Genomic DNA, 19369 nt, shown 5'->3' on the forward strand with positions numbered 1-19369 from the left:
TGCGTGGTAGCGGGTAGACGTCTTTTTTTGTGACCTGGTTGAGTTTGCGGTAGTCAACAGAGAATCTCAGACTGCCGTCTTTCTTCTTAACCAAGACGACAGGTGAAGCCCAGGCACTCCTCGATGGCTGTATGACACCTACAGTCAGCATTTCGTCTACCTGCTGAGCGATGACTTCGCGTTCCCGCGGTGACACTCGGTATGGGTTCTGTCGGACTGGTCGGATACGTTCGTCGGTTATTATGCGGTGCTTGGTGAGGGGCGTCTGCTTGACCGCGGAGGCAGACGAGAAACAGTCTTGAAACTGACAGAGCAGCCCGACAAGTCGATCCTTCTCGGTAGGTGATAGAGCGGGGTTCACATCGAGGGCGAATTGGGCCGTTCGGCTGGCGGATGTCCCGGTCTGGAGTGCGATGCAGTCAGAAGTTTCGGCGATATCTTCCAAGTAGGCGACCGTGGTCCCTTTAGCGATGCGTTGTCGCTCATTGCCGAAGTTAGTAAGGAGTACATCCGCGAGGCCGTTGGTCGGATGGACGACACCGCGGGCAACACAGACGCCGTGATGAAGCAGCAGCTCAGTGTTCTGTTCGGCCACCCCTGGAGCACTGGACTGGTGGTCGCACCTGACGGTAACGAGGGTACATGAGCGTGGCGGCACGGTTACACCCGCGTCAAGGATGAGCAAAGGTGCGTGGCGTCGTTCGGCGTCTGAGGAAGTCGGTGCAGGCGGTGAAAAGGTGACCAAACGGCGAGGAACGTTAATGACGGCACCATGATGTCGTAAAAAGGCAAGGCCGAGGATGAGTTTGCAGCAGTTGGGCAGAAAAACCGCAACAAACACGGAGTCGGCAATGGTGACTCGTGCAGTGCAACGCCCTAAAGGTGTCATAAGGTGGCCACCAGCAGTACGAAGTTGGGGTCCAGGCCATTCAGTCCTAACTTTTGCGAGCCGATCCGCGAAATTCTTGCTGATTATTGGTAAGTCTGCTCCTGTATCTACCAAAGCAGTCACTGGGTGCCCGTCGACAAGCACGTGAAGGTCGGCGCTAGCTGTGTCATCGGTATGAGGGAAGCTCGGAGTCACGGAATCACGCTGCGTCGTCTCGGGGGGGTCTTCGGGACGTCGGTTTCGTTTTTCAGCAACCTGCCCCCCTGAGGTCGCCGCCTTCAGTTTCCCCGGCGTGGGCTTGGCGACCGCCCCCTCAGCGTATCGCTGAAAGTACGACGGCTATGTGACGAGTAGCGGACGGGAGAAGGTGACCGTTGGCGGCCGTTCGGTGAAGTCTGCCGGGCAGCAAGGTATTCCTCGATTTTCCGAGGTCGCTCACCGAACCGTGGGCGCGGGGCGTGACGTGAAAATCCCTGAAGCCCGAGTTCACGGTAGGGGCAGCGCCGATACAGGTGGCCGGCTTCCCCGCAGTGGAAGCAGAGCGGCCGCTGACGAGGAGTGCGCCAGATGTCTGCCTTCCGGACCGGTGGTTGCATGGCGAGTCCCTGCTGCGGTGGCCGCTGGTAGGAGGGTGGCGGCAGAACGGACGGCGGCTGCGAGTCGAACGGGATAGGCTGCGCGGGAGGCGCCGCGGGCTGACGGACAGCTGCTGCATAACTCAGAGGGCGTGGATCTGGCAGCAACTGAGGCGGTGCAAACGCTTGCCGGATCTCCTCGCGCACGACTTCAGTGAGGGAAGCGGCTGTCGGATCAGGCGAGATGATGTGGAGTTTCCGGAGCTCCTCGCGAACTACGTCTCGGATCAACTCTCGCAAAGAGGAATGTTCACTGGTGGTGCACGAAGCGGCCACTGAGCTGAAAGGCTGAACGCACGCAGACTCGTTTCGTCGGGAACGTTGCTGCAGGGCTCGCTCAATGAGGGTTTCTTCGCTGATGAAGTCGGCAACGGTCTGGGGGGGATTCCGCACCAAACCAGCGAAAAGATGTTCTTTTACCCCCTGCATCAGGTGGCGCAACTTCGCGGCCTCCGTCATGTCGGGATCAGCCCGCCGACGAAGACGGGCCACGTCCTCGGCAAACATGGCGACGCTCTCGTTGGGCTTTTGTATACGGGCTTCCAGGAGGCGGCGCGCTCGGTCGCGGCGGTCGGGGCTGGCAAACGTATCGCGCAGCTGCTGGCGGAAGGCATCCCAGCTTTGAAGACCGGTCTCCCGGTTCTCGTACCAGGTTTTGGCGCCGTCATCCAGCGCGAAGTATACGTTGCGCAGCTTCATGGCAGAACTCCACTGATTAAAGTTAGCCACACGTTCAAACTGCTCAAGCCAGTCGTCGACGTCTTCAGCAGGAGCGCCATGGAAACTGGTCGGTACGCGGGGCTGCTGGAGGGTTAGATGAGGGGAACTCGCCTGCGCCATGGGATGAAGCTCAACGGGGCGGCGGCAGTCGGGAAGGAGACCGAACTCTGGGGAGAGGCCGTGAACGCGGCGGCTGCTGCGATGTACGGGCGTAGACACCAGCGGGAGTCGGTCGGGGCTCGCTGAACCGCTACGAGAAGAGGTCCGGGACATGGGATCTTGAATGCACCTCCACCAGTGTTACGTAGCCGTTGGGGCTCGTAACCGAAAGGCTTTAATGGGGGGTTGACGTGGAAGGCACCGGAGAGCAAGCCAAGAGCACCCAGAGGAGGCCGGAACCGATTTTCTTCTTCTTTCACTCGGCGGTGCACGCGACTTGCGAAGAGCAACCGACTAGTGGCTGCTTGTGGAAACGTGGCAATATGTAGGTTTGGGAAAGAGCCTGTTTGTAATTGTCTCCAAGTGACAGCTTCCTCTCTGCTGAGAGATTTGTGCGGTGGGGGATATCGTATTCTTCTGCCTCTATAGTTTTGTAGTATGGCCGAGTATTCCCTGGGTGCTGGCGCGAGTTCCGCGGTCTCGTCGGATGCTCGGAAAGTAATGTATCCTCGAGCTATCCTGTCGGCCTCTTGGTTCCCTGTCCAGACTCTCAGCAGTTCCGATTTTTCGGTCGAGCATGCGAGTCCTCTTTCTGCGAGGTATTGCTCTACACAAGAGGCCGCTTGCTGTAGCCCTTCTTCCTTCTCTCCGAGACAGCCCGTGTTTGTCCAGACTGTTATATCGTCAGCATACATTGCATGCCTGATGCCTTCGATGTTCTCTAGTTTTCGAGCTAGGCCTATCATAGCTATGTTGAAGAGTAGGGGTGAGATAACTGACCCTTGGGGTGTTCCATTGTTTGGAGTGCGAATTTTTTCCGATCCAAGGTCTCCTATACCGATGGTGTCAGTTCTATCGGACAGGAAGGCTTTGACGAAGCCGTGGATTCTGCGTCCGCAATCCAGGTTGCCCGTAAGGATCGCTTCGTGGCTGACGTTATCGAATGCCCCCTTGATGTCCAGGGCCATTATGACAGAGGAAGATTACCTGACTGAATTCTTAAAGAGTAGGCATTGGGGCGCCGGCTGTTCTAGGCACAACGCGGAATATAAAACAACGCTGCCCACAAATGCGGGGACAACTGCTGTGAGCTGGAGTATCTGTTGTTTCAGCCAGCATCTCCGCTTCGGCGGACGCGGTTGTTGCGACGGGCGTCTCTTCTTTCGCTCTTCTCTCTTATCTTTTTTTTAACTCTCTATCTGCACGTGGCAGCGGTGGTGGCTCGGCTCGAGCCAGTCGGCAGGCCCATGCACTTTCATTTTCATCGTTCTCTTAGTCGCAACAACAATAACAACAATCTCTAAAGCCCGCCGCAGTGGCTCAGCGGTTAAGGCGCTCGTTTACTGTGCCTGGAGTGTCCTGATTCGAACCTGACCACGGAGGCCGCGCTTCGATGGAGGCGAAACGCAAAAACGGCACCCGTGTGCTTTGCGATGTCAGTGCACGTTAAAGAACCCCAGGTGGTCGAAATTATCCCGGAGACCTCCACTACGGCACGTCTCTCTTTCTTCTTTCACTCCCATCTTCCTCCCTTCCCTTACGGCGCGGTTCAGGCGTCCGCCGAGATATGTGCGACAGATACTGCGCCATTTACTTTCCTCAAAAACCCATTTTCCAAAAATCAATTTACTTGCAAATATTCTCAGAGAGGACATTAGGGGTGTTGTAACCAATCGTACCTTGCCGTGAAGCTGCTGCTATAGCGTTCGGCCGGTGACCACACGTTAAAGTGTTCGAGCATCGCTCCGGTGGCCGCGTAATAAAGCGAAACATAAAAATTTATGTGTAGAGATTTAGAAGCAAAGCTGCGCCGAGCAGAAAAAGACTAAGCCGTAAAGCACCTATGTTTAAATGAACGACAGAAATTTTAACTTATAAAATGGAAGTTTATAGCATCGTGCTCCACATTATTGCTTCTCTGTGTATTTTTTTTTTCAATTCTGAGGAGGTGGGTGTAGAGGATTGCGTGTAATAGGGTAGTGCATAAAGTGCGGAACCTTTTTCACCGCAATATTAGATAAACACGACCACCAGTAACCTTATCTTTCGCTGTTTTCAGCAACCATCAAGATGTACCAGAATGCGGCCGTGTGCTTTCTTTTCCTTTTTGTAAGTACTACAGTATGTCTAATCTTTCACCTGGACACACCAGCCGAGGTCTAATTAGCGATCATGGTTGAGGCACTGTCAAGGTTACGAATACCGACAAAACTTGCTTGGGTAAAGTGGTTTTGAAACTTGGTTGAAGAATGTGTGCTCTTGATTGTAGTGCTGAAAAATCTGGGCAGATAACTGGCGATATTTTCGCAGATAGTCGTAAAGTAGTGAATACAGGACAGGTCGTAATGTATTAGACCAGCTATCGTAAAGGAATTATTTCTTGAAAGCCAGATATAACCGTCCTGCCACTTTCTGTGATCCCGTCATTCCGCGAGAGGCAATTTGCTTCGGAAACTTAACGTGACTTATTTACACACTTGTGACCGAAGACAAAGGAAAATTATATCAATATTCTGTGCAGAATTAGTTATAACTTTTTACAGCGCTGGCCCGAAAATAATATAATATTAATTTAGACTTTCTAGTATTTGTTCCCTGAGTCGCCTTTTGTGTACATTTTTACAATCTACAAACTAACTTCTAACCATTAAGTTTTATGCTTCTTGTGCACTTAGGTTTTCATTAAAGGTGGTAAATAGTGCGCATCAGAATCAAACATTCTAAGAATTCGCCTCCCAAGACGCTCCTTCCAGTAGCAGTTTTCGAAGAGGCAACAATGTTGTTAGAAAACCTAGAATAAAACGTCAGATCATTTTTTAAAATTATTTTTCGCAATATGTTTACATTTTCAGTCGCACTTAGGTTAGATCCTGAGCGGTATCGTTCGTGCGAGGGGGTGTTCACACTGTGCGTTTTCTCCTAATACACGTTTAATCCAGGAGGAGGAAAAAGCGGCTTCCAGGGAAAGAAACAAACTATCAACGCTTTCTTCCTCAACCAAGCAGAAAGTACGGAGATTGTTGCGCTGCACCAAATCTAAAACAAGCACGAGAACACCAGCTGCCAGGCCTAACTTACCATATGAACCGGACTGAACCAATCTCGACAGGGCCCATTTTCCCGATTACATGTTCACTTAAGCTTAGATCTTCACTTTCACTTCCTAACAATCAGGAAGGTAAAACGTGGTCTCCAGGTATAGAGGCGTTTAACTCGTTGCACTTTTACCGGCGCACAGCCAGCGCTGCCTACGGGGCATTCAGTCTCGGCGTTGCCATGATATGTCGTCACCTAAAACATGAGCCTTCATATGCACGTCAAAGATCATGCATTCCCTGGCTGTATGAGCCGTGAGAGGTATATGAATCTGAAATTATTCACTCTCGTAGATGTTCCAAATCTACAGTGCACACCAGAGGGCAAACGCAAGGCTGACGGGGCCGATGCAACGAAGCTGTCATTGTAATGTGCAACACTCAGCACTCCATCGGAATTCCGTTGAAAAATCAGTAGGGAACTTTGCCATTGGAATGCCGTGCATTTAGTTGTCTATTGAAACAGCAGGTTTTATGACAGTGCCGTTAAATATTTGGTACTCTGCCCCGCTGTGCACTGGTTTAATTCGCGAACCGCGGAGCGGTCGCCGCAGGCGTGTCTGTGTTTTAATCATCATCTGTTTTTTAATCATCAATATAAAAGGAAACTGCTATTATTGAACATTACCCTGACTACACTGAAAGACGGAAAGCACACCAAAGAAATCCGCCCTTTGGATTCCCCAAGATTGGTGTTCGTCGCAGTTGTATGTGACGGTGGCTATCCCTCGTAGATGAAACTTATGTCCGCTCTTATCTGACGCCTCTGTATTTTAATTTTGTTTTCTTTTTCCAGGTTGGCCTAAGTGAAGGTGAGAAACACACACCGTTATTTTTAATTTTAGTATTTCTGCCGCGTAAACCGCCGTGCATTTATCTTCATATTTTATTACCACAGCTATGGCCTTCTGAGTGTTGTTGCTCAGAACTGAACGATGTTAGCGTCTGCGTGGTGGTGTTCCATACTAGGAAACTTACGCATTTACCATCTGCCAAAAGACACTGTTACCCAACAGGAATAAGTCATAAGGTGCTTGAGGGCCGCGGATTACGCGCTGTTCAGAGTTCACTCATGCCGAGGGTAGAGTGAAGGCTGACATTGGTCAGTGATTGCTGCTTCGAAGGTAAGGGTGAAATGTAATGAGACAGCATTTCTTTAAGGACGTTCTTGGTACCAAGCACTCGTAGAAAGTGACGTAAATTTGTGATCATGGTCAACTTTGGTAGAGCATGTAGGAAGTGTGTACACCTACTGTGTGCGCTTTACTAATATAAGGTCTACCCAAGTAGAATTTGAATTTGAATTTTATTTTTTTGGATTATCAAGAATTATGGAGGTCAGAGCTAGAGGCAGATAAGTTTGCCTGATAGCCTCTGGTTTCAAGTAAAAATATAAAATACAAAATGTCGCTTATTGCAACAATGTGGGGAAATGTTTACAAAAAGATACATGCGTCAATAGAAAACAGGAATCGACGCTTCTGATGGAACGAAAATAAGTCTTTTGAATAGCCCCAGTCTCTCGCACCGAAATACAAGTACTAATGCATTATTCGCATTTCTTTCTTATTGAAATATGGCCGCCCTTTGCCAACAATTGAGCTCGTTATCTTTTTAGGGCGAAAATGGCTACTTGCTCAGCATTGTGTTACATTTTAGTTGAAACCCACGATGTCGCTCTTCTAGAACTGGCGCACCTTCTGCGCAGAGTGGAGTGAAAGAAGTCTTTAAACATGTGTCACGAATCTTTAAAAACTGAGTGGGGCTAAGGGCATGAAATTTTTTTCTCGTGGTTTTTGCCTTTAGCGTTTTTTTCGTAGGGTCCACGGCACTGCTTTGTTTATGCTGCTCGCTTGTAAACTCCACGTAAAATGCCTTCAATGGCTTTGCATAATTTCTAATTAACAAATTTTTTTCGCAGATCATTTTTTAACCTCAACACACCGCAGGTGAATTGTGAAGTCTTCTAGTTTTCCTTTTGTAACGTAGGTACTAAGTTACCATGGAAAAATTTTATATTAACGCAACAAATGCCAAGCGCACGAAACAAATATACTCACATTGCTTCATTTGGGGTAACTAGGACGTAAGCGTAGCCTTAAAGAGCCTAACCGAGAATTTGGTAAACGCATATTTGTACTTGGAAAGAAAGACACTAGGAAAGATTGGTCAGTAAACTGTGATTCAAATGGCATCGTAAAGGAATTTTAAAGGAAGAGACCGTTAGAGAATGCTTTTGTTCTTGTGTTGGTCATTTCTGTAAGGTTTCACGTATATGCGCGTGCACTAAATGGCCAATGTACGCTCTCCGTTCGCTCTTTTCAGGTGCTAGAACGATGGTTAATCTCACCGAGGTAGCGGAAAATTATCTTATGGAATTGAAAAAAAGTAGGCGTTACGATAGTATGGACAGCTGGGGCTTGACAGCAAATTATGACTACTGGACCGGAAGACACTACACCCGGGGCGAGTAAGTATCGGCCAAGCATGTGAAGACTTTGCCTTCTTTTCCGATTATCTTCAGTGAGGCAGATATGTTCATCAATTCTTTTCTTTGGAGGTGGTCGCATGACAGTTTAACTTTTGGAAGCTATTGATGCGTACTAGGCAGAGGATCAAAGACTGGGTAAATATTTCAGCCGTCGCCCTTAAGTTAGAGATAGACGAGAACCATGCGGTCAAGTGACGGCCAGCTCTCAAGGACTTATAACAGTATAATAACCTATCCATATCGTAGGTGCGCGCCATGTCAAAAGTGGCCAACGACAACACAAGGTTTTTTTTCGCTCCCCAAAAAACAGGGCGAGAAGAGTGAAGTGGACATCTTGTGGGCTTAATAGCTAATTCAGTAGAATAACCAAACACAGTTCGCTTGCTTAAATCTCTCTTTGCCTTTAATGCGTTTGTTAAACGGGTCTAAACATCAGATTTTATGTTCGGGCGTTCTTTGTTTCAAACTTTGTGTATTCCTCCAGCACGCGTGATGTACGCTCCAGGATTCATGCATGCGATGTTAACAATTTATCAATGCATTATTTGTGCTGAGCGATTTCGGCTACACTTTCTGAACGCCAGACTATGCTGTGCCGTCGGAACTAGGAAAGAGCAGTGTTTCTGGTCATGAGGGCCTCAAAAATCGGGACACACAGACTGCTGCTTTATCTGCTCTCGTCCGCATGCACCTATCAAAATGGCTGCAAGTTTGGCTGATGCGGTGATATATTGTGAAGAGCCATGCGAGTGGGAGATGCACACAGTTCTCAAACAAAGCGGATAGTTTTTGTCAATCTAAGTAGGTAGAGCATCCGCCATCGTGGTGGCCGCGTTGTCCATGGCTTCATGAAACTACGCCGATGCCGATGCTGGGCGGACAGCTTTGTCGGTCGCCCGTAGTCCACATCGTAGTAGTGAGGCATCAGCAAGACGAATTCCCTTTCTGCATAACAATGGCACGATGCGTCATTGTCCGTACCGGCCAGTAGCCTTCTCCGTCTTCATTTCGCCCCACCAGCAGGTGCACCTCGAGACTGCTCCGGGTCCCGTGGCTTTTGACTTCGGTACCTGCTGCCCGCTTTTTCTCTGCCATTTATTTAGCAAACAGTCAGTGTATTGGCTAAATGAGTGCTGTAGGATAATACCTAAACATTCATCATTTACTAGGCGAGCGCAAAGTTCCCCAAGAATGCACCGATGATGACGACTGTACCACAGCTCAACTTTTGTTTACATTATGGCTGCATGTGTACAGAAACCAACTGAGCCTCCGTTCGGCCTGAAACGCAAGCTGAGGTCTTCTTATGTTACATATTATTTTTGCTTTTGCTCCTGTTTTAACCTGACTTGTTTACACAATGCGATAACTTTGCAAGAAACGCCGATGAATGCGAACGTCAGCCTGGGGAGCGAATGATAACGTGTCATCGACACCGAGTAGGACTGGCGTTTCTCGTTCATTGTATCTGCTTTCTCCGATATCACCAATACTTCATTTAAAATGGCTTTATTCAGAAGTGGGCTCAGTGAACATCTGCATGAATTAAAATGATCTCATTTTTGCGCGACCGACGCCGACGTCGGCTGCTGGGTGCCTTCAGCATTGCTAGGCAGACGTGGTTATAACGCTTAGTATCGGCGCTAAGGATCTGGCCTGTATTTAGCGCTGGAGAGTGCCGAAGTGCGAAGACCTAAAATGTTGCGCCTCATTTCACTAATTTCTGATCCGAATAAGGTTGTGACAAGCGCAGCTATTCTAAGCATCGTATAATCGGCATGAAGGTTTCGCTCGGCCGCCAGTGCTGGAGCGTCAGCGACGCCATCTGTAGATCAGCCGACCGACTGCGTATGTCACGCGTCACAGTTCGTAGTACAAAACGTTACTGTGGGGACGTCGCTATTATTAACTGTTGTCGCTCGTAAGTTCTTACGTAATGACCTATACTGCCAAGGACGGGTCTCGATCGCGACAAAGAGTATTTAAGGACTGTGCAGCTGACTGTTTAGACTACTGTTCATTGCAGATAATTTATTTGAAGGTAATCGAAATAGAATAAGACCAAGATCATATCTTAATCGACCAAGACAGCAGTCGAGTTTCGAGAAAAAGTGCTTGACAATAGACCATATTCGCACCATTAGTCTGGTGATAGTGAAATGTCTAAAATATGACAGTCCCTCATAAGACATATTCATATAATGCGAAAATTCACTGACGACATCAGCAGTGATGAAGGCATTGCGCAAACAGGGTGTGCAAGAGGTAGACAGTAGGGTGGTGACATTATAAGTGATGATAACCATCGACGCGAAAAGGGCTAAATATCAAACTAGGATGTGTCTTGCAAGCAGGTGCAAGCACATAATCACAATGGTATTCACCGCTTGTTTAGAATAGGAGTTCCGACTGTAGGATTCAGAAAATTTAGGAAATAAGGTAACACAGAATATAACCTCCGATTCACTGATGATTGCTAAACAACTGGTGCGAAGAATTCGAGAGCAAGATTGAGGACCTCAGCACTCGATATAGAACGTTGGGACTAAGAACTGATGTGAACTAACAATTTAGTGTTGAGCATAATGGGAAGGGAACAGCAGTGGACGATAGACAAATAAAGGAAAGTGTCTTAGACAAAAAGAATCAAGTGAACTACATTCGGAAGGTACCCTTAGGCCTTGAATAGCAGCATTGCAATGTACGTCAAAAAGAAAGAATAGAGTATTTTCACCTTGCAAGCTCTCCCCTTTGAGGCCAAAGCTTTTAAATGGTTAAAATTGAATTCAGGAACGCAGGAATATGAGAAAAAAAATAATAGGGGCTATGCTAATAGACAGGAAGTTAGCAGTGTGGATTAGAGAAGAAACGAGAGGTAATTTTATACTTGCTAAAATCAAGAGAAAGAAATGAACATAAGCCGGACATGTGATGTAAAGAATCGTCCTTCACGGTATTTGTGTGAACTCTAGAGAAGGTAAACCTAGCAGGGGGCGGTAGAAAGTCGAAACAGATGGATAGATCAAATTAGAAGGTTTGCAAGGATAAGTTGGCTGTAGCTGGAGGTGGACACCTGGAGAGACCTTTCTGCTACAGTGGCCATAACTGGACTGATAACGTTCTTAATGACTGCCGCGCGTTTGGTGTTTACGCGAAATCATCACCGAGACGTATCAATAGGGGATGGCCGTTCGATGCCCGGCGTAGCCAATAAGCAAACATAGAGAGTAAGACAGATGTGCGTTAAAAGCTAGCAACAGCAAAACGCTGTTTATAGATTCGAAAAGGATACAAAAGCTTTCAAAGGACGAGAATGTACTATCAGGGACAAAAGTGGTATACTCCACGCGGCGGGAGCCGGAGCAAAGAAGAACTGTGTTACAACGCCACCTACAGGCGGCATCTGGTATCGAGACAGCCAGTGCGTGACCTTTAATATCAGCAGGCATGTCGCTTGGCTCGTTTCAATGTTTCGTGCTTTAGCTCACCAAAATGCCCCAATTTTTCGTTGCTCCGGCTCCCGGCGCGTGGAGTGTACCACTTTTGTCCCCGACAGTACATACTACAAGACCGTTGCCGCTAATAGCAGGAAAAGAATCAAATTAAACACGTTTAATTAACTTATACACTGAATTAAGTACGTAACTGCGCAGATCAAAATGAAAGTATATATCCAGTTAGCTACAGTCTAGAGAAAAGTTGACAAGGGGAGCAGACATACTGTTTAATAGGGAGCGTGGCGGCAGTCCACCCACAAAGGCGACGGGAGCAGAACGGCCTTCGCAGAGCGGTGGGCTTTTGGTGGAGTACCTGCCTCGCATTCGGGAATGTACAGTATGATCTCCAGTGCTGCCAGGTACTCACAGGTTTTGTAATGTGTATAAGATTTCCCCCTGCCTGGAGCTCGGATTTTCTGGGGTGAAATGCTTGGGAAATAGGTCTTAAAGGCGACTGTCCTTTCGGAGTAGAGGGCGGTCTCGGGGTTGCGCAGCGGCTGTCCCCAGGGTGCGGTTTGCAGCTGGAGTCCATTTGGCCTTTTTTCAACCAAGGGGCGCTGAAGGAGGAGACACTCGCAGACGCTGGTTTACGCAGGGAGACCGAGTCCGAACAGCACACACCAAAAATCTCACTAAGTATACTTCCGCGCAAAAGGGGAACCGCATAGACAGCACACTTAGACATTTCACGGCCGTCACGTTAAAGCTGATAAAAATTAACGGGTAACTAAAAGAAAGCCAGGCTTTGGCTTTGAGTGGGGTAACTTTGCAACAGAAGGAGTAAGAGGCAGCCAAGAAAGGAGAAACATACGCCTGCAAATTTTGTCCTGCTAGCTGTCACCTTCGAGGCGAAAAAAGTACTCCTTCCAGGCTAAAAAAAGTAAGTTTTCACTTCATATCTATTGCAGTTATGAAATGGCTAGTATATGCTTACTTGGGTGGATGGCACCGCACCCCTGTTGTAACGAAGAATTGCAGCTCTGGTCGGCGTCAGTTTTGCTTGTTCGGATATTTAAATTTATTTGAGATTTCCATATTTAGAGTTTTTCGAAGGCATCGCGTAAGCCATGTGTTTACACTTTCAGTGAACGGTTGCCATCTGCTTACAAACAGGCCTCTTCTCTTTCCAATAGGACCACCTCAAATTTAACGTTAGCGCGTAAACTTGGAGCGGGAAATTTTATTACTTTGTAAGCAGTATGTGATCGCTTTTGACCATCATACTAACCCATTTCCATGTGCTGAACAGGTGCTTATTCGCTTAGCACATTTTCTCACTGATTAACATGAGGAGTTGTCATGGATTTGGGGCATTGCGTGGTATTAACAAGTCTCTTCCCAGTAAAAGTATTTTTGACAGCAGGATGGCGGCAGCAATGTTCGCCGCGATAAAGGCGTCCATTTCGGACGCCGTTATGTGGAATTGCAGCTGAATGCTGTAGAACTGGCCTACTGTGTGTTGCTTCTTTTGAAGCAACAATGGTATTTTCAACGATGCCAGTTCTGTGATCTGCCATTCTTCTTCTGCCGATGAAACACCATCATGACTGAAAACCTTGTTTCCGAATTCCTCAAATTCTGTAGCAGCCATTTGCCCGTGGTGCACGTTGACAGCGATCGTTTCAGGGAGTGTCCTAGCTTGCTTTGTAAAATGGAGACTGAGGGCAACTACAGGCATTTTCTTAGTGATAGAAGGTTGGGTCACTGTTGCTATGCTGCTTTGGTATTTGTATGTTTGTTTGGCAGCAAAAGAACACAGATATTGCTAAGAAATTTGCATTCTGAAGCGAAACATTTATTTTTTCCGCCACTCGATTCAAACTCGTGACGTAAAGAATAAGGAGTCTGTGGTCCTCGTTCGGAAGTGACTCGTACACTCGCGACGTAAAGAACAAGAAGGAATCCGTGATCCCCGTTGGGAAGTGACTTGCACCGCGGCTAATCCTCAGGGATCCGAGCATAAAAGAAAACAAAAACTGATCTCACCTCAGTTTGGTTGAGAAAACGGTTGATGATGACTCTGTCATTATTTCATTTCTTGCCCGTTTATAGCTTATAAAACCTCAGTTTGCGAAAAAGTAATTTTATAATACCGCTGCGAACGCAATGTCGGTGCAGTGCCGACACTGCTGACATTGCGCTGCAATGCAGAGATGTCTTCTTTGTGCGAGGGTTGTTCGGCCGTGCTTCTTGTTCTATCGGAGCTTCGTAGCGAAAGGGGGGGAGAAGGAGCGGATAAGTCGAAAGAATGAAGTCCAGCAGTAAAGATGCTACATGGCTCATTTGATTCAGAGCCATAATGAAGCATACAGCGGAAAAACAACTAGAACCAAAACGCACAGGCACAGACGAGGCAATGAGTCACACGTCAACTGCAGGTCTGGGGTAGAGGAGCCCCTCTTGATATGCTGTGATGGGATCCATTTATTGTGAAGGCCTCTAGCGGGCTCTCCTTCATGTACAGTCTCATCTCTATATCCTAAGCACGAAAGGCTAGATAGACCTGGTCAGCATAGCCCATCACAATCCGCACGTTGTTTAGGTAACCATCTTGACTAGCTGGTTAAGATACATGATAGAACACAGAAAGAAGTACACTCAAACTGCAACATAACACTACAGGGCGAGTGCTGAAAGAAGTACTGGGCCGAAAAGTTTTCGAAAGGTCGACTAAAAGTCCATGACTCCTCCCCGACATCTCATGGCAAGTGACTTTGGAGAATAGTTGGCTTTAGTGGCTTTTCTTTAATCCTTTTGTTCACTGCTGGCCAAATACCTAAACTTTCCCCTACACGTGCTTATTATCGTTGCCTGCAACAACAGACATCCGGATACTAGGTAGAGGCTGCCGCGGTTCGTAGAACCTTCATCCGTAAATTTTGCCTCCAACAATGAAGGCTTTCTATTGTGAATATTGCACGCCGCGGTTGAGTCGTCCCACCAGTTTTATGCATGAATGGCTCATGAAATCAGGATAGGTAGGAAAGAAAGTCTCACTCCATGCTTTGTGAATTAAAGTAGCTCTATCGATTCCAATAAGAATGCCGGCAAATAGATGAAAGAGGCAGACAAATAAACTTAAGGTTATCTTTGGGGGCCAAATAATCTAGAATATACGAATGGGAGCTGGGGATGTGCTAGTTTTAATTCCCAGGCGGCATTCTAATTTAATTTCTGTTATCGTATGGATTTGCGGCCATTTTCGCACTGGCTGGAATACCTGTCATTGGCTAAACTTGCGCGGTAATGCCTGAAATTTCGTACAAAAAATCATGTGTTCTTATGCACTAAAAGTGGGCTTGAATCGTGTTTCAAAGCAGTTTCGAACGTGTTCCTTCGATTTGTTCCGGTTGGTTTAAGTCCCAGTATAGGGAAAAAAATACGGCTTTGGTGATAATAATAAGGTAATAATGAGGGTTTGTTTTTAGTTTTGGGTTCAGTTCTGGTACCGGTACGACACCATGTTTGCCGCACCTCGACTCCGCATAGAACGCACTTTTTCTACCGTTAACCTGCCGGAGAGAAAATTTTGGGAGCGTGTTATAGCGTCATATTGCAGGTTTCTAAGGACAGAGAAGTGGGCTGAGATTGAGAAGATTGCATTCATCTAGTCACAAAACTTGTTCGACGGTCATGTGTATCAACTGCTATTGTACATGCGGCGATAACTTGCAGAAGCCGATTGTTACTTGAAATACCTAAAATACATTTAGAAATTGTTAGCAGTCATACAATAGCACGCAGTCTCCAAACGCAGCCGTCTGAACATCCAATTGGTACTGAAATTTTTTTGGTGCCTTTCGCAGAACGCCAATTCAAGCAAAAGTAGTTGACCTGGAGTGCGATAAAGTTGAGAAGATCGAGAAAACTAAAGTAATTGATTGCAACGAAACGTTCATATGGAACTTCACCCACGGCATACGGAGTCCTTTTCAGCTTCCGGTCAACGTCACCCTCCCCATGATCCGAAAGAAAGCAGCAAACCGCACGAATTTATTTCTAATGGACATCAACAATGCGGAAATGATAACAAAAACTGCCTACAACTTCACAAAAGCGGATGAAAAGGCAACATCGAAGATGGTCACTAGAGTAAGTACTAGAATATTAATTTGGCCTGCTTTTCCTCTCAAGATTTAGTTTGCCTTTCCTAGACATCGCCTCTGAAGATAGGAAAGGATGGCGACTGAAAAGCAACTCAGTACTGAGTTGTTATAGTGGCGATGTTTGTGCTTGCTGCTTTTAAACGACTAAATTTATGACGTTGTCATGGAATTTCATAATACTGTCATTAATTGCGCTCTGCAGTAAATGACGCTGTAGAGAATTCAGTACTTGGTGACATAAACTGGGTCGAACTGCTGCATTATTTTCGTTAATTTCAAGCTTGAAGGCCTATCGCAAGAAGAGGGAGCAAAAGCTATAAAATCTTAAAAGCTTGATACTTTATAGAAGGTGATGCTTTATGCCTAGATATTTTACAACCTTGGCGGTGTGCCGAATGAAAGGGGATTTTTTTATAAGGTGCCACTCTTTCCGTGCAATCTGCTCAACTGTTACTGCTGCATCTGTAACCTATTTTCTCGCATGGATGTAATATTCGTATAGAGAATATTCTTACTCACAAATAAAAATGTTGCAGGATTAGTGTCAGGTTCGAAGAAATCGGGTGCCTCCAAATAAAATTTTTCGGCCAAAAGTTTTCCCATAAAATATCTGTGTCTTTTCGGACCTTTTCCGGAAAGTGGAACTTTTCAGTCTCATATGCTTTCTATAACTCATCGAAAAGCAGCAAAAAAATTTTCAGAACTTCAGTTTTTGGTGGCACCACCTGCAATGAACTGCTGCGTTACTTGCGTTCGTCCTTTACTTCAAGGCGTAGTGCAAGCAGAAGCAAAAAAAAGTCAAGAAAATAATTTTTGCAGACCTCTTTTTTCTGCTTGTTTCGTCACACACTAAATGTTACAGAGGTATGCCCCCCTGAGATTTTACGCTGTGTCTGCACGTGTTGCTCTGTTCGAGCACTGTAGAATTTAATAGTTTTATTGCGTAAGCAACATTACGACAGGTTTCAGCCCTTCGTGTCGGGGCGGCGCGAGGCACGTTTCACCTTGAAGGGCGGCGGGAGGCACGGCGCACTACAGCTGCCGCCGCGCCGCTGCCGAGTGGAGGCGCTGCCGTCGCCTCGCTCTCGCCAGCTGTGGAGTGTGGGGAGGAGGCTGAAGAACGGTGGGGTGAGGCTACGTCGGCTTGACGAAGCCAGGAAACGACAACGGGCTTCGGAGACAGACGAAGAACGCGAACAGCGCTTTGCTAAGCTGCGCGCTCAAGAGGCTGCTAGACGGGCGCACTGCGCCTCTTTCGAAACCGAATCGTCTACAACCGGAGATGACCCCGAATGGAACGCTATGGATGCTTACGCAACCTATCAGGTTTAACAAAAGCTAAACCCCGGTATTTTTTTTTGTTACGTCGTAATCGAAAGGAAGGAAGGGAAAACTTTATTTTACTCTAGTCCTTTTTCCTGCGGTTAGGGGGCATCTTCAGAGACGTTTTCTCCTTGATTCTATCCACAGGAAATTATTGAAAGTGCGCACACTTTAAGATTTGGCCTGCAGTAATATAAACGTGTAAGATCGAAGGTAAAGCAGTGGCCTTCTGCTGTATCATGGCGGTTCATATGAACGCGATAGCATTACATCTCCTGTTCTGCAAAATTTCCATCGGCGTCGGCGTTGTGAGCTGCAAATTTCCGGAGAAGCAACCCAGGTGGGCCACGTATGTCACGTGACCTTGTGGCGTCATCACAACCTCGCCACAAGATCGTGGGCTGACCACCGGGGCAAGTGGCAGTTAGGCTAAAGACTGGTCGCGAAGAGCAACATCGGGAAGGACAACGTGGATCGCACAAACCCCACCTGTGGCAGCGCCTGCCATCACACGGAAGTGGCACATAACTTGACCACTGCGCCAGGAGTGGTATGAGGACTGCCAGGGATCTATCAATGTGAAGTTGATAGTGACCAATTCTGCATATACTTGCGCATTATCACTCGCTTCATACCCTTAAAGCAGAGTAACTCTCCCATCCAATTTTTGTGCCGGATCTTTCTCTCGTGGATTATGGTGACAAGACTCTTCCTCGTTTGAGCATGTCATTAATTTCCATCGAGTCCTCGTTTGCTCAGAGGCAGAATTTCTGGGTCTTCTTCTGCGTGCGAAGGAACGAAAAGTGGAAAATTGAGAAGTGAATGAAAATACTCCTGCCGTGTCAGACGTGCAGTGGTTTGCGAGAATCCGGGAATTTAGAAAGGAATCCTGCATTTAGCGCCCATACTGAGGACACAGCCTTTGCATTTTATGTTGGTTGTGTTGAATTACGCCATGAACAAAAGGAAATGGAGCGGAAAAGAGTGAATTAAGCGATAGTGTTACGAATGAAATTTGAAAGAACAAGCAGGTCATTTTTAGAGCCTCTATTAAAGCATGACCGTGATTGTGGTTTTGTAACACGTGTTGCAACACGTTTTGCAACACGATTCTTTTTAACAAAAATTGTTCGTTTTTTTTTGTTTCAGAAATGTTCTTTCAAAGCGATGGTAACATTTACAGGCTACTTCGCATTTCACATCAGACACCCGAAAGGAGATGTCCCTCACTACTACGGAGTGAATGTCACTGTCCTTGCAAACGACAAGCAGGGTCTGTCGATTCAGAACGGCAGCTTGCTGTACATAGTGAAGGGAGATTATACACAGATGTTGTGCCATCACAAAGGTGGCAAGAGAGAGAGGCAGTCAGCAAGACCACAATAAAGAACAGGCGGATCTCTTCGGGGAGTCGATTACTCATATGTTCTTGCGGGCTGATAGCTACGGTCCGGCTGCGAGGCATGGCCCTGGATTGAATTCGACCCCTTAGTTTGCTTTAACGGGCTTTGAAATGACAGCACTAGATTTTTAAGGCGGAAGCCTTTAATGTCTCGTCGTTGTAAGCAGCAGTTGTCGACAGAAATGTCACGCTTTTCAATTGGTCGAAATGGTCGTGACGTCACAGTGCGCGAATTTCAAACGGGGCTAGTAACCATGCAACCAATTGAAGGGATCGTATAGTGATGCTCCAAATGGGACTGAGATTAGTTAATTGCTTAATTACCCAATTAGCCTAATTAACTTTTCTAGCCACGCCATATAAATAAATAAGAACGAGTAGGAAGTTGGTCGAGCTCGGGAATCAAACCCAGGTCTTCGGAGTGCGAGACGAGCATGCTATCCACTCCGCCATGCCAGTTCGATGGTTTGGAATGAACAAAGGCGCGTCTAGTGAATAGGGTGTCTTCGCTCACTCCCATCCTCCTCCCTTCCCTTCCGGCGAGGTTTAGGTGTCCACCGAGATATGAGATACAGATACATTTCCTTTCCTCAAAAACCAATTTACTGACGAGAGCGAGGCGTAGAACCGAATGGGAGATGGTGTTCTGTGGACTCCCTGGCAGCGTTGCAAGACGCTGTCGCGTTCCACTCTTAGAGGCGAAGCTTAACATCTTAACCACACATCAGTGACCGCACTTTAGGTCAAAAAAGTGCCCCCCTGAATTTTGACGGGTGTCCACCGAGATATGTGACACAGTTACTGCGTAATTTCCTTTCCTCAAATACAATTTTCATTTTCTTCATTACAGGCAATCTTTCTCTTCTTCTTTCACTCCCACTTCCTCTACGGTGCGGCTCAGCTGTCCACCGAGATGACAGAGAATTACTGCGCCATTTCCTTTCCTCAAAAAGCGTTGCGTTCAAGGGGCAAGGCATCGCTCCGAACGGGTGGAGGCGTTTCGTGGACTCCCTGGCAGCGCTACAACACGCTGTCGCGTTCCAATCCTAAAG

The 19369-nt window shown here is 47.0% G+C and overlaps 1 protein-coding gene across 1 annotated transcript; it reads left to right on the forward strand.

Moving 5' to 3' along the window:
- Window positions 1-4485: 4485 nt before the first annotated feature.
- LOC149371308 (uncharacterized) lies at window positions 4486-18317 on the forward strand. Its single transcript, XM_089585123.1, has 5 exons — window positions 4486-4512; window positions 6295-6310; window positions 7824-7968; window positions 15293-15578; window positions 18065-18317. Exons 3-5 carry the CDS (start codon window positions 7835-7837, stop codon window positions 18299-18301), a joined length of 657 nt encoding a protein of 218 aa, XP_089441249.1. The 5' UTR covers window positions 4486-4512; window positions 6295-6310; window positions 7824-7834; the 3' UTR covers window positions 18302-18317.
- Window positions 18318-19369: the final 1052 nt, after the last annotated feature.

Source organism: Amblyomma mixtum, chromosome 1, assembly GCF_055824585.1.
Source record: "Amblyomma mixtum isolate Tamu chromosome 1, ASM5582458v1, whole genome shotgun sequence".
NCBI classification, from domain to species: Eukaryota; Metazoa; Arthropoda; class Arachnida; order Ixodida; family Ixodidae; genus Amblyomma; species Amblyomma mixtum.

Excerpts from the sequence above, each read along its gene's own strand:
- LOC149371308 (XM_089585123.1), top strand. The coding sequence starts at position 7,835 with ATGGTTAATCTCACCGAGGTAGCGGAAAATTATCTTATGGAATTGAAA. Across the intron at positions 7,969-15,292 it reads AGACACTACACCCGGGGCGA|AACGCCAATTCAAGCAAAAG; the intron begins GTAAGTATCGGC and ends TGCCTTTCGCAG. Across the intron at positions 15,579-18,064 it reads CATCGAAGATGGTCACTAGA|AAATGTTCTTTCAAAGCGAT; the intron begins GTAAGTACTAGA and ends TTTTTGTTTCAG.